This window comes from Phacochoerus africanus, chromosome 6, assembly GCF_016906955.1.
Source record: "Phacochoerus africanus isolate WHEZ1 chromosome 6, ROS_Pafr_v1, whole genome shotgun sequence".
NCBI classification, from domain to species: Eukaryota; Metazoa; Chordata; class Mammalia; order Artiodactyla; family Suidae; genus Phacochoerus; species Phacochoerus africanus.
This window is the reverse complement of record NC_062549.1, coordinates 33,332,334-33,346,806: the sequence shown is the minus strand read 5'-3', so window position 1 is coordinate 33,346,806 and position 14,473 is coordinate 33,332,334. Positions and strand designations below refer to the sequence as shown.

Sequence of the window (14,473 nt, the reverse complement as noted above, 5' to 3'; positions counted from 1 at the left end):
CTTTTGTCACTAATTAAGAGTAAATATGAGTCCCTGTAGAGAATCACCTAGGACTTAACAAATATGTTCTTTTTTATATACTTCTTTCAGTATTTGTTGTTTTTAACATCCGTATTATTTGGTGAAGTATCTTAAGTTGTTCTCTATTTGATGAGCTGGTATGGTAATCTTTGTCATTATCTACATGGGGTCTGTTTTGTTCTAAAATATTAAGAGATCTTATTCTCAAAGAAATACAATGATAAGTTTTCTAGGTAGTACCTATTGTCACTTATAGCTTGCCTTTTTTTTTTTTTATATATTTGATACTAAATATGATCTTTTATTATTAATCCATTATATGCCTCTATTTAAATACTAAATGATGTGGCTTTAGCTCTAGTCTAAAACTATGATACTTTTTGAAATTTTTGTAGAGAACCCAAGATATTCTTTTTTGGTTAGTATGGAGGTATATAATTACTGAATATATATTTTTATATGAATATATATAATTATATTCATTGGGACACAAAAAATGTATAAGGGTATACCTCTTCATTTATTGCTTACATCATTTAAATTATGAACACACTGAAAAAATCATTTTAATCTAAAGAGAATTTAATTTACTGTTAATATGATTTTCTAATCAAAGTCCTAGTTTTGATGACCTATTTTAGTTACTAATTCTTAGCCTTTCTTTGGGAAAGTAAAAGCTAATCAACTCATCATTGAGTCATAGGTTTATCTCTCAAGACCAGTCCCAGGCAAAGTGTGGGAGGGAAGCCACATGTCAGAGGCATCACTATCCTTACGTGTGATTATTCTCTGACTTTTAAATATCCAGTGCTATTTCAGTGAGGCACTGAGTTGATTATAGTTTAAATGCATTTTTAGTCTGTTATATGAATAATTTACTTTAGCTCATGAATATTTTAAATTTAATATGCATACTTATTTTAGTAGCTATTTTTAGGTAGATTGAATACATAAACTCCTTTATCTGCTCCTTTTCGAAGTAAATAAATCTATTTGTAAAGCTTTTAAAACACATTTATAAAACCCTACATTTTATTTAAAATATTTATGCCTTGCTTCAATTTATATTAAGGAAGAAATTTTAAAAGTAAAGAGGAAATATGTTTATCTTCAGTAGACCAAATGTAATTGTGTTTAATAAGTATTTTAAATGCTCCAATATCAATATCAATAAAAATATACAGAAAACTTGGGGACCAAATCATGTAATCATTAGATCAACAACAGCAGAGGCATTTTAATATCAGTCCTCTATTAAGAACAGATGATTCAACTTTTTGTTTTTGTGCCAAATTAATTCAATGTATAATTCCAAATTAAAGCAAAGCACTAAGTTTTTCTATGTAACAAATGTCATTTTTCTATGACCACAGATGTGTAGATAGAAATTTCTTCCTAGTACAGTGCACTCAGTTGTGCAAACTTATCTTTTTAGGGTCAAAGAAGAACACAAACCACAACCGACACAGTAAGTAAACCTATTAAGAGTTCAGTAGGCTTGACTTCTGTACCTTTGCCACATTCTGCTTTCTGCACCTTGGATGGTATTAGCTTACACTAATACTGGATAGGCTGCAGCTAGTGTGTCTTTGCTTTCTGACTCTCTGGCTTGTAAGAGAGCTGCCTGCAGCTTCTTACTTCATCCACATACTGACTGGATGTAGTTTTTTGCTGCCTGCTTGTGGACTGGTTAAGTGTTCAAACTTAATTTCCTTATCTTCTGACTGCCTGAGTGATAATTGGAGCTTATATTTCCATTGGCTGTAGCTTTTGTGCCTGTGTATTTTTATTAATATGGATAAGAAAACATTTGACCTACCATTGTTTTATTAATTTGGTTATTCAGTCACATTATTTGCTTATTTAAACAGGTGGTTTCCCTTTAGTGGGATCACTGAACTGGTAAATAACGTTCTTCAGTCCCAGCAAAAACAGCAAAATGAAAAGGAGCCCCAGACGTAAGTAAGCTGATGTGTACAGACCAAATATTATCTATGATAGCATAACATACTGAGGAGTATATATTAAAATACTGCCCTTGGGAGTTCCTCTTGTGGTGCAGTGGGTAAAGGATCGGGTGTTGTCCCTGCAGTGCTTGGGTCACTGCTGAGGAGCTGGTTCGATCCCTGGCCTGGGAACTTTCATTTGCCATGAGTGCAGCCAAAAAAGAAAAAAAAATTACTGCCCTTAGAATAGCATTCCTCAGAAGTAAAAATTGTTAGGTTATGAGTTAGATACTTTCACCTTTGATACTTCATATCCCATGGAAATATTAAAAGAAAAAAAGGATAACTTATAGGGTAATAAGAACAAAGAGGTAATTCTCCCACTAATTTTAATGTAAATAATATAAACTATATTTATTCAGTAAAACATCTGTCTCCTAAAATGCAATATATTCCAAAGTGTGTTTCTTTCACAAAAACAATTCCAGAGGGCATTAAGAGGTATTTGCCCCACCCCCATTCAGTCTTTGGTCAAATAGTTTTAGAAAGGTTCTTTAAAAAAAAAAGATTAAAGGGAGTTCTTGTGTTGGTGCAGTGGAAACGAATCCGGCTAGGAACAAACAGCTAGGAAGTTATGGATTCGGTCCCTGGCCTTGCTCAGTGGGTTGAGGATCTGGTGTTGCCATGAGTTGTGGTGTGGGTCGCAGACTTGGCTCAGATCCTGTGTTGCTGTGGCTGTGTTGTAGGCTGGCAGCTATAGCTGATTGGACCCTTAGCCTGGGAACCTTGATATGCCATGGGTGCAGCCCTAAAAAGCAAAATAAAAATAAAAATTAAAAAAAAGATTAAGCTGTTTTCTTTATTGTAATACTTCTGAGTGTCTAAATATGCTCCATAGGTATTAGAACACACAGTGTTCACTGAACTTATTCGACTACAGAATCCTGTTTTCAGTGAACATTTCATTAAGTTATGAAACATAATTTGGGAAATGTAGCAATTTTTTCTCACATTGGCCTAAAACACTGAAAAACGTCAAATCCATTTGTTTCAGTTATTAGTAGATTGAAACATTCTTTAAAAAGCTGTTCACACTTATATATTTTTAACTCTGTGCAAGAAATATTATTTATGTTGTGAGGTGGAAGTTACTCTGAGGATGTGAAAAAGATTGCATAGATTTAAATTCTACTCTCCCAGTGATAACTCCATCTTAACTCAGAAATGCTTTTAACACTAAGCCTCTGTGCTTTTTTAAAGTAAGAGTTATGACTGTGGAGAAGATGGTTTGGTTGTAGGAGTGGGCAGATCAAAAAGGGACATGAGGGAGTTCCCGTCGTGGCGCAGTGGTTAACGAATCTGACTAGGAACCATGAGGTTGCGGGTTCTATCCCTGGCCTCGATCAGTGGGTTAAGGATCTGGCTTTGCCATGAGCTGTGGTGTAGGTCGCAGACGTGGCTGGGATCCCAAGTTGCTGTGGTTCTGGCATAGGCTGGTGGCTACAGCTCCGATTCAACCCCTAGCCTGGGAACCTCCACATGCCACGGGAGCGGCCCAAGAATGGCAAAAAGACAAAAAAAAAAGGACATGAACTCTGGGGGAAAACAAGAATACCAGGAGCCTTTTTTTTTTTTTTTTTTCCTTTTAAAGTGATTTTTGTTTTTTTCCATTATAGCTGATTTACACTAGGAGCCTTAAGATTAATTACTCAGAAAAACATTCACGTTTTGCCTCTAATGCAAACTAGAAGATAACATCTTTTTGTTTTATTATTGATGAGGGTAATCCCTCATCCTTCTTATTTACCATGTATGCATTTTATTTTAAATTTTGTCTGTGTTTCAGTTTCAACTGAAGTAAAACTGTGTTACGATATGTTTCTCCTAATAGTTGAGTGAATGTAGTTCTACAATTGGAAACGTTGCTTTATTAAAGTTAGTTGAAGTTAAGACCTGTGTACGTCTTACCTACTTTCTATCCTTGACATCTAGGGGGATGACTTATCTATAGTAGGAACTCAATAAATATTTCTTCATTACTGATTTTACATGTTTTACCATTTTATTGTTTAAGAATACTATGTCCTAAGGAATAGAAATAAATTTTCTTTACTCAGCAAAAATTGTATTAAAATTGCAAACAGTGACATTATTTTGCTGATTTTTCTCTAAGGTAGTGAAACATAATAAAATAGTAAAATCAATAGCAAAATGTAATTAGATGAAATTTTGCTTCAATTTTAAATGATGTCAGTTATGGATCTTGTTTGTGTCTTTTAGAAAATAATCACGATTAAGTTATATTATTTAGTAGATTACAATGGTCATTAAATAAAATAGACTTTTTTTAGTAACTTTAAAAAGTAATCTCTAATTATTGAAATAAAATGATATTTGATTGGCATAAACAAAGATGAAGGCAAATTTGAAAAGAAATAGCTTTATCTCAATAAAAATATTAATACAGTTTGCTTTGATTTTTGGCTAGAAATATTTTAGGAGAAAAGATTAGTACCTTATGATGTTTTAGAAATTAATTCTATATTAATTAAAGTATTATTTCCATTAAAGGTTTTTTGACAACTAATTCATTCTTCTTGTTCTGTGATTTATACATTACAAAAGTCAGAACTAATTAGTTCTCTTAATAGTTACTTTCTTCATCTTACATTCTTATTGTGCTGAAGATTTCTGATATATAATTTTCTAGGAGCTTCCCTTTTATCTTTCCGGTCCACAGACCAGGGTTACTTTCGAATCTTTTTGCATTCATTTTCTCTTCTATCAGAGTCTAGGACTTCTTAATTCTGAGTCATCTCAACTGTTTCTCTCTTTGACTACCATTTGAGTGGAATAACTTCCTATCTGCTTACTTTCTATTCACTTATCTATAAAACTATTTTGGAGAGCTGAATTCTAGCTATTCATTTTAATTTATAAATGATAAAAAGCAGGACTTAATGTTTTTTATGTTCTGTATACACATTTTCATAATAGAGTAAGTAAATACTCTCTCAGGTTGTACTTGAAATCTAGTATTTCCTTATCAGTAATTTCATTTTAATGAATTTCTGTAAATCCCATGTTGTGATTATTCAAAGATTTAATAATGTGTTTTTTAGTCTATGTTTTCGGAGTTTGTTTATTTCATAATTTTATTTTTTTAAGTTTTTTTTGTCTTTTGTCTTTTTAGGGCCTCACCTGAGGCATATGGAGGTTCCTAGGCTGGGGTCTAATCGGAGCTGTTGCTGCTGGCTTATGCCAGAGCCACAGCAACACCAGATCCGAGTCGTGTCTGCAACCTACACCACAGCTCATGGCAAGGCTGGATCCTTAACCCACTGAGCGAGGCCAGGGATCAAACCCGCAACCTCATGGTTACTAGTCGGATTCAACTAGTTGAACTAGTCTTGTTCAACAACAGGAACTCGCTATTTCATAATTTTAAAAAATGTAACAGGCATGTTGTTTTGAATATTGAGTGTAATGTTATTTTGATTTGGGTAATGGGTGTGACAATGTAAGTATAAGCAGAACAACTTTGACTTGCATAAGTACTGAGGCATAGAAAATGGATTGAGGAGTTCCTGTTGTGGTTCAGTGGGTTAAGGACCTGACTAGTATCCATGAGTTCAATCCCTGGCCTCGCTCAGTGGTTAAGGATCCGGCATTGCTGAGAGCTGTGGTGTAGGTCGCAGATGTGGCTTGGATCCCACATTGCTGTGGCTGTGGTGTAGGCCAGCAGCTGCAGCTTGGATTCAGCCTCTGGCCTGGGAACTTCCATATGATGCAGGTGGGGCCCTAAAAAGAACCCCCTCCAAAAAAAAAAGTAAAGAAAAAGAATGGATTGAGCCATTTCTTTGAGTTGGCAGCTTATTCACCCTTGCAGAAATTGCTTCATATACAAATTAATTTCTTTTCTTTTTTTCCACTATTTTTTTGCATCAATACCAAAATGAGTAAAAATTGTTTATAAAGACAATGTAGGTTATATGTAGGGTATAAGACAAGTCTTTGGATAATTGAAAATGCGCATACTAGGAAAACATACTTTTAAATGCAACTGTTATTTTTACATGGTGTTTCCAATGTGTACCATAATATCAAAGGTAAGTTTTTAAAGTACAAATTAATTACATGAATTGATTGGATTTGTTTCTTTGGAATTTTTATGTAATAACAGTTTTATTCATGTTGCCAACATGTTAAATAGTAAATATACTTTTGAAATACTAGGAAAATCTAAAATTTGAATCACGGATATCAGGCGACCACTTCATACAGTAATCCTCTTTGATAATGAGGTATTTTAATAGGAAGAAATGCTAAGGGGAAGAGTGTTTTAAGCATAAGGAGCATCATATGTGAAAGTCTTTAGATAGCAAAGAGTACAAGAGACACAAAGAAGACTAGTGTAGTTGTAATGTAGTGGACAAGAGGGAGTATGACAGGAGATGAGAGTCCAAAGGTAGGACTCTGAAAAGGCAGTGTTTTTCTAGAGAATGATAAGGAGCATGAATCCGAGTCTCACTATAAAGGAAAGATATTGAAACCTTTTAAATGTGGGAGTGACATGATTTAATTTATGTATAAAAATCAATCTGGCTGCTCTATGAGTAGAGTAACTGAGAATGGAAGTGGAGAGAGCAACGAGGAGGCTTTCGTGAGGGACTTGGCTTGAGATCATGATGACTTGGACAAGTTTGATTGGGAATATATTTGGAGGTTGAAATGACATGATTTGTTAGTGGAGTAGGTTTAGAGGAAGTTAGTAAGGGAGTTGAAAGAACCAAAGAGGACTGCCAGATTTCTGATTGAAAATAACTCATTAGGGGATGATGCCATTAACTATGATCAAGAATGAGAAAGGATGAACAGATTAGAAATAGAAACTAAAACTGAAGGTTTAAACTTTTTAAGTTTAAGATGCCTGTAAGTTAATCAGCTTTAAAGGAGAGTTATGGATTAGCTGTAGGTATAACTTTCGGAGTTGTCATTATGGTATAAAGCTAGAAGAGTAGGTGAGATGACCTCAAGAGAGAGAATGTGTGTGATGAAGAGCAGATAAGAAGGTCCAAGATTTAGCCCTGAGGAATTCTCACACTATGCAGGGTACTTGGAAACCAGAGATAAAGGGACTATGATTTCTGTTTTCAAATATTTCACATTCAAGTGGGAAAAACACATAGTGATACTTTAATTAAAAACAATATTGTGGAGACTTCTGATTTCCTCTTTGACATATAAAGAACTTGGAAGTTGTTATTCCTATCCTTACAACAAGAAAAAGGCTGAACAACCTGAACAAACTGAAAATCTGCAATTCTTAGATCCATCAGGATATCGAGGTCACAGAACAAATCAGGCCCTGACAACTGAAGAGAGAAGTGGATAGAGGAGCAGAAACCCCTAGAGCTAAGAACTGTTAGGAAGTTGATGAACCACTGAAAGCTGAGTGTAGACTAAGTTAAGAATTAAAAATTCCGGAGTTCCCGTCGTGGCGCAGTGGTTAACGAATCCGACTAGGAACCATGAGGTTGCGGGTTCGATCCCTGCCCTTGCTCAGTGGGTTAATGATCCGGCGTTGCCGTGAGCTGTGGTGTAGGTTGCAGACGCGGCTCGGATCCCGCGTTGCTGTGGCTCTGGCGTAGGCCGGTGGCTGCAGCTCCGATTCAACCCCTAGCCTGGGAACCTCCATATGCCGCGGGAGCGGCCCAAGAAATAGCAACAACAACAACAACAAAAAAAGACAAAAGACAAAAAAAAAGAATTAAAAATTCCTAGGAGCCCAGACATAGGGAAGCCCCCACTCCAGGTTAGTGAGTTTTATCTCTAGGAATTCTACCAAGGAAGGTCTCAAAGATCAATGAAAAATTCCCTCATATTCCAGCAGGGGGAGGGGAAAAAACCATTTTGACATATTCCTAGAGATTTTTATTCTCAAAGGAAACTACTTTACCTAACCAGCGCTGAGAGTGGAGGGATACCCAATTATAATCCCCCTAACTTTCCTATCTCACCAACAGGGGAAAAGAAGCCGAGAAGCTCTTGTTTGTGATAATCACAGCCCAGAGGCACAAGCCCATGACAAGACTAAGACTTATTTTTAGGATATAGAATGCTTCTCTTCCAAGTGGCCATTTAGGTTTCCAGGTTGCTTCCATCTTGTTGGTAAGCTGATTAGAACACATAGCTACCAGGGTTGCTTCATCAGAGGAAGAGAGAGAGAATTGAGAATTCACACTTAACTGTGTAAGACAGGAATTGTCATGGGTTACTTTTATTCATAGCTCATTGCCCAAAACTTGTCACAAGGCTTTTAATTAACCTCAAAGAAGTTTAGAAAGTCTTCCCACGTCCTCATGAAGATAGGCGATTCTCTATAGGGAGCATTAGCAACGTCTGCTAAGTTTAATTTACATTTGATTCTCATTTATTGCAGTGAGATGGAAATTACAGGATGCTAAAAGGTAAAGACTTGCTGAAAGGGTGCTGCTATAGCAAGGATAACTCCATCCAATATCAGTCCTCACTCCTGATACTGTTCTACTCAAACTGCTATGATTACTTGAGATCAATGTCTAATTTTTATAATACTGAAGGTTAAGGTTAATAATATGAGGAAAATTCAAAACAGAAGTATCTTCTCAAAGGAGGGAGATTTGCTGTGTATAATGTTTCAAGGAATACCTATTTAGTTTGTCAGTGGGATTGCAGGGAGAGTTTTTTGTTTTGTTTTGTTTTTGTTTTTACATTCTCTTAGGGCACAATGAAAGATTAAAATAGGTTAACAGTGAAAATATATGAAAGCATACTGAGAACATCAAAGATACCAAAGTATAATAATAAATAAGATTTATAATTAATTCATAAGAGAAAGCTGATGGATCTCCCCAAAAGTTAATTCAGTTGTTTTGAAGGCTAATGGCAATGGAAATTGAAGGGTCATTGAGAATGTATATATATTTTGATTTACTTAAAAAATTCTGCTTGTTTTTTCTTTTTCTGAAGATTGAGTATCATATGGGCCAAGATGTTTTCATGTAAGCTGTATGCTTATGATGCTTAATGGGTCAAGGCAGTTGATATGGACTTTTGAAATAGTGAAGGCAGTTCTTGCACATAAGTATGTTTCCAGGTCATAGATATTCTTCATTTTGAATGGTCTAAAATTGACTGCATTTGTCATGTACCTTAGAATCACTTTAAATTCCTTTTGGCTCAAAAAAAGGGATCAATAAATAAAGAAAAATTATGATGATAGATTGCTTGTTCAGAAAGTATATTCCTAAAAATCGATAAAACTGTAGTTCCCGTCGTGGCTTAGCATTAACAAACCTTACTAGTATCCATGAAGATGCAGGTTCAATCCCTGGCCTTGATCAGTGGGTTAAGGATCTGCCGTTGCCCTGAGTTGTGGTGTAGGTCGCAGATGCTGCTCAGATCTGGTGTTGCTGTGGCTGTGGTGTAGGCCAGCAGCTGCACCTACAGTTCGACCCCTGGCCTGGGAACTTCCATATGCCGCAGGTGTGGCCTTAGAAAGTCAATCCGTCAGTCAATAAATAAAAATATAAAAAATTTTAAAACCACCAAAATGTTTATTGCTAAGTAAAGTTTTTGTTAAAACATATATGTAGTGAAAAGTGCACAAATTGAAAATAGCTCACTGAATTGCCGGACAGTGAACACATCTGGAAACCATCACTGAGAGCAAGAAACAGAACATTGCTCCCTTCCAGGGAGAACTGTTTCCCACCTCAGTGGATGACTTTTATCTCGACTTCTGTCTAGTACCACAGATCATTTTTGCCTATTTATATTTAGACTTTATAAAAATGGAATCATATGGTATATGTGTCTATATTATTTTAACATGTTTGATAAATTGATTCACATGATTGCATCGAGTTGTAATTCATTCTCATGACTGTATGGTCCTCTAGTATCTGAATATACTATAGTTTATTTATCTGTTTACTGTTTCTGTACATTCGGGTTCCTTCTAATTATTGGCTATGAAGAGCGCTGTAATATAATCTTTTTTTTTTCTTTTTTCTTTTTTAGGGCCACACCTGCAGCACATAGGAAGTTCCCAGGTTGAATCGGAGCTGTGGCTGCCGGCCTACGCCACAGCCACAGCAACAAGGGATCCAAGCTGTGTCTGCACCCTATGCCACACCTTATGGCAACGTTAGATCCTTAACCCACTGTGCCACAACAGGAACTCCCCTGCAATACATTCTGATGCCATTATTTTTTGTAATTACTTTGGAAAATTTTGTAGTTATTTGTGAAAGTGAAGTACTTTAGCTGGTTAAAATATTTTCAAATATTAAAGCTAGTTGCTATATCAGGTTGTCTTTGTCTCTAATGTCCCATTTATTTATTTGATAATGGTATAGGCACTGTTTCTTGAGCATGCCCTACTGTTTGATGTTTTGGTGCCTCTGTATCTGGCTAAGAAAGAAGGTAAAGGCATTTCAGGTAGAGGAACAGGATGGTATGATCAGATTTGTATTTTAGAAAAGCATTAGAGTTGTAAATAGTCACTTAGGTTACTATTTAGAAGTTTAGAGGAGAGACATGCTACATGACTAGAATGGCCATCTATATGACATATTCTTTATTCTTTATTCTTCTATCATAAAAGGATATTAGTCCTTTCAGCTGATTAATAAAACAGTGGCTTTTATACTTTTCTAACTTCCATCCATAAAAAGAAATATATTCTGTACTATAACCCAGAATACACATATTTACATACAAATATATATGTGTGTAATAGATAACAAGATTTATATGAACTCTTACTAGCCTACTCTTTTCAATGTGGATCTACTCTATTTCATGAAAAATCATGAGTCTTGGCCACCTAAATTGATTTTATGTCCTTATATTGGGCTGCACTCTGCAGTTTGAAAAGCACTCTATAACATGTATAACTACATTTGATGAATACACTTTATAGCTGCAAAATTTTAAAGTTGAATAATATCACATATTGGTAAGGATAAGAGAAAGCTGAAATCTTCACACTCTACTTGCAGGTATGTTAACTGGGTTTAGCCATTTGAGATGGAAGTTTAGAAATATTTAGTGAACTTGAGTATGTGTATTACATTCCTGCATGCACACCCCAGAAAAAAACCATATATCTGTTTAAAAATATGTCATTAGACTGGAAACTAGATTAGATTGGTTGGAAGGTGACTAGGGTAAAGAAGAAGAGATAGGATTTGGCCTATTTATAAATGGGAAGGTAAGATATACTCTGTTGGGCAAGGAACATAATTTAGCTCCTGAATCTGCCTGTATACCACCACTTATACATATTCGTAGTTTCTTATTTTATAGGACTTAAAGGATGACTACATAAAATCTCTCTAAAAGTCCTCCCTTAACTTCAAATTATTGTAGTGAGGTCCTATTTGGATTTAGGCTTTTCTCTCTCTCTTCTCCCTATAATTGGGAAAATTTGATCCCATCCCATCCTACAGCCTCAATAATGCTGTAGTCTCTGGGATAACTACAGTTCTTATATTAAGAGGATTTTTAATAGCTCTCATCTAGCACTTTGGGATACATAATTACTAATTTGCTACCAATGTGATTGGCCTTCTCCCTATATGTGAAATAGGGTTTCTGCTTCCCTTGAGGCACAGTATTGTAGCACAGTTCACTGAAGCAGACTTCTGCATTTTGTTCCAGTGTGACTTCGTAACTTGCCTAGTACTCCAGTGCTTCTAGAACTAAAACAAAGCATTGCTCTTTCTAATTTTCCTCTCCTTTCTTTTCTCCTAGTGAGATTTGGCCATTTATGAGAGGTTTTCCAGAGATCATAAATGTGTGTAAACAGGTATATAGTAGAAATATACACTATATCTCATCCATAGGAAGATAATTTGAGTTCCTGTCATGGTACAGCAGAACGAATCTGACTAGTATCTATGAAGATGCAGGTTTGATCCCTGGCCTCGCTCAATTAGTCATTGATCCAGCATTGCCCTGAGCTGTGGAGTAGGTCGCAGACATAGCTCGGATCCTGTGTCGCTGTGGCTATGGCATAGGCCAGCAGCTATAGCTTGGATTGGGCCCTTAGCCTGGGAACTTCCATATGCCACAGGTGCGGCCCATAAAAAAAAAAAAGAGAGAAAGATCAATCTTCTAAATGGTTGGAAAAGCTCTAATGCAGAGCTCATTCAGTGGTCCACTTAAAATCATGCCTGTTTTGATACATGTTTTATGAGCTTTAATCTCCTATAGTGATGCTTATTTTTTGTTAGCAGAGCTTCTCTTAAACCTGGTGGGAGAATGTCAGGGAAAAACAGTATATTATCTGAAGTTTCAGAAAAAGTTAATGAAACTGACATAGCTATTTGAATTTGTTGATATTTGATGTGAAAAAAGAAGTATACTTTTGTAATTAAGTAGATAAAAAATCTCATATAGCTGCTCCATTTTTAATTTTTTTTGTCCTTTTTTTTTTTTTTTTGTTGTTGTTGTTTATCTTTTCTAGGGCCGCACCTGTGGCATATGGAGGTTCCAAGGCTAGGGGTCTAATCGGAGCTGTAGCTGCCAGCCCACACCACAGCCACAGCAATGTGGATCTGAGCCTGTCTTCAACCTACATACACCACAGCTCATGGCAATGCCGGATCCTTAACCCACAGAGTGAGGCCAGGGATTGAATCGTCAACCTCATGGTTCTTAGTCGGATTCGTTAACCACTGAGTCTTGACGGGCACTCCTCTGTTTTTAATTTATCTACTGACTTTAGGTTAGCACTTTGAAACTAACTTTTTTATTTTTTTAAAATCAGGCTTGTTAAGGGATAGTTTATTTCCAATAAAATTCACCCCTTTGAGGCATACAATTTAGCTAATTCTGGCAAACATACAGTTAAATATCTACCACCATAATCAAGGCATAGACTGTTTCCTTCACCACCTAAAGTCCCTGTGTCCCTTTGTATTTAATCTCTACAACCATTAATCTGATTTCTGTCTGTGTAGTTTTGCCTTTTTCAGAATATTATATAATAAATGAAATTGCATCATATGAAAGTGGACAAACGGGCTCAGAGGCCAAATCTGACCCACTGCCTATTTTTGTATAAACAGTGAGTTAAAAATGATTTTTACTTAAAAATGTTGAAAAAATTGTTTTTTTAATGATAATATTTTGAGGCTATAAAAATGACATGAAATTCAAAATTCAGTATCTATAAATAATATTTATTGGAACACAGCCATGCTTATTTGTTTATATATTGCCAGTGGCTGCTTTCTGGTTCATGCTTTTTATATCCCATTGGAGGAATACTTGCCTTACCTAGCTAAGAAGTCTTTGTTTAGCCATACTTTTATTCATTGTTTTTATTTATGTTTTATGGTTTTATCATTTTATTTAGTTCTGTAATTTACTGATTACAGTTCTATAATATTTTTTTTTTTGCTTTTTAGGGCCTTACCCTCGGCATATGGAGATTCCCTGGCTAGGGGTCAAATCTGAGCTACAGCTGCCAGCCTAAACCAGAGCCACAGCAACACAGGATCCAAGCGGAGTCTGCAAACCTAAACCACAGCTCACAGCAATGCCAGATCCTTAACCCACTGATCAAGGCCTGGGATTGAACCTAGAACCTCATGGTTTCTAGTTGGATTTGTTTCCGCTGAGCCACATTGGAACTCCCGAGGTTCATTTTTTTTTTTTATGTGTGTGTGTGTGTGTGTGTGTCTTTTTTGTTGTTGTTGTTGTTGTTATTGTTGTTGTTGTTGTTGTTGCTATTTCTTGGGCCGCTCCTGCGGCATATGGAGGTTCCCAGGCTAGGGGTTGAATCGGAGCTGTAGCCACCGGCCTACGCCAGAGCCACAGCAACGCGGGATCTGAGCCGCGACTGCAACCTCCACCACAGCTCACGGCAACGCCGGATCGTTAACCCACTGAGCAAGGGCAGGGATCGAACCCGCAACCTCATGGTTCCTAGTCGGATTCGTTAACCACTGCGCCACGACGGGAACTCCCTCATTTTTTTTTTTAATGTGTGGATTTCCAGTTACCTTTTTTTTTACACATGAATTTTCTGTTGTTTAAGATACTGTTCTTTGTCACTGACTTGCCTTATCACTTTTTTAAAAAAATTAATGCCCATTTAAGTATTGGACTATTCTGGACTCTATTCTGTTCCATTGTATGTGTGTTTATCCTTTGCCAATATTTGATTACTACTTTAGCTTTTATAGTAAGTCGAAATCAGGTAGTGAGTCCTTCAGTCTTTTTCAAAATATTCTGCCTACGTTGAGAATTTTGCTTTTCTATACAGGTTTTAGATTTAGCTTGTCAATTTCTTTAAAAAAATCTTGCCAAGGTTGTGATTGAGATGGCATTGAATCAATAGAGCAATTTGTAGAGAATTCATGTCTTAACAATATTGAGGCTTTTCATCAATGAATATGGTATATTTCTCCTATTAATTAGATCTCCTTTGATTCTTTTTATTAGCATTT

The 14,473-nt window shown here is 36.0% G+C and overlaps 1 protein-coding gene across 22 annotated transcripts in view; it reads left to right on the top strand.

Moving 5' to 3' along the window:
• Positions 1 to 14,473, top strand: part of RIMS2 (regulating synaptic membrane exocytosis 2) — a 621,959-nt gene that overhangs the window by 120,718 nt on the left and 486,768 nt on the right. For 6 of the 22 annotated variants that reach the window (XM_047783445.1, XM_047783435.1, XM_047783444.1 and 3 more), the window contains exons 2-3: positions 1,457 to 1,489; positions 1,893 to 1,979. The exons of the other annotated variants lie outside the window; for them this stretch is intronic. In XM_047783445.1, the coding sequence (XP_047639401.1) occupies positions 1,457 to 1,489; positions 1,893 to 1,979 (120 nt within the window). The remainder of the gene's footprint in view (positions 1 to 1,456; positions 1,490 to 1,892; positions 1,980 to 14,473) is intronic. 22 annotated transcript variants of the gene reach the window in all.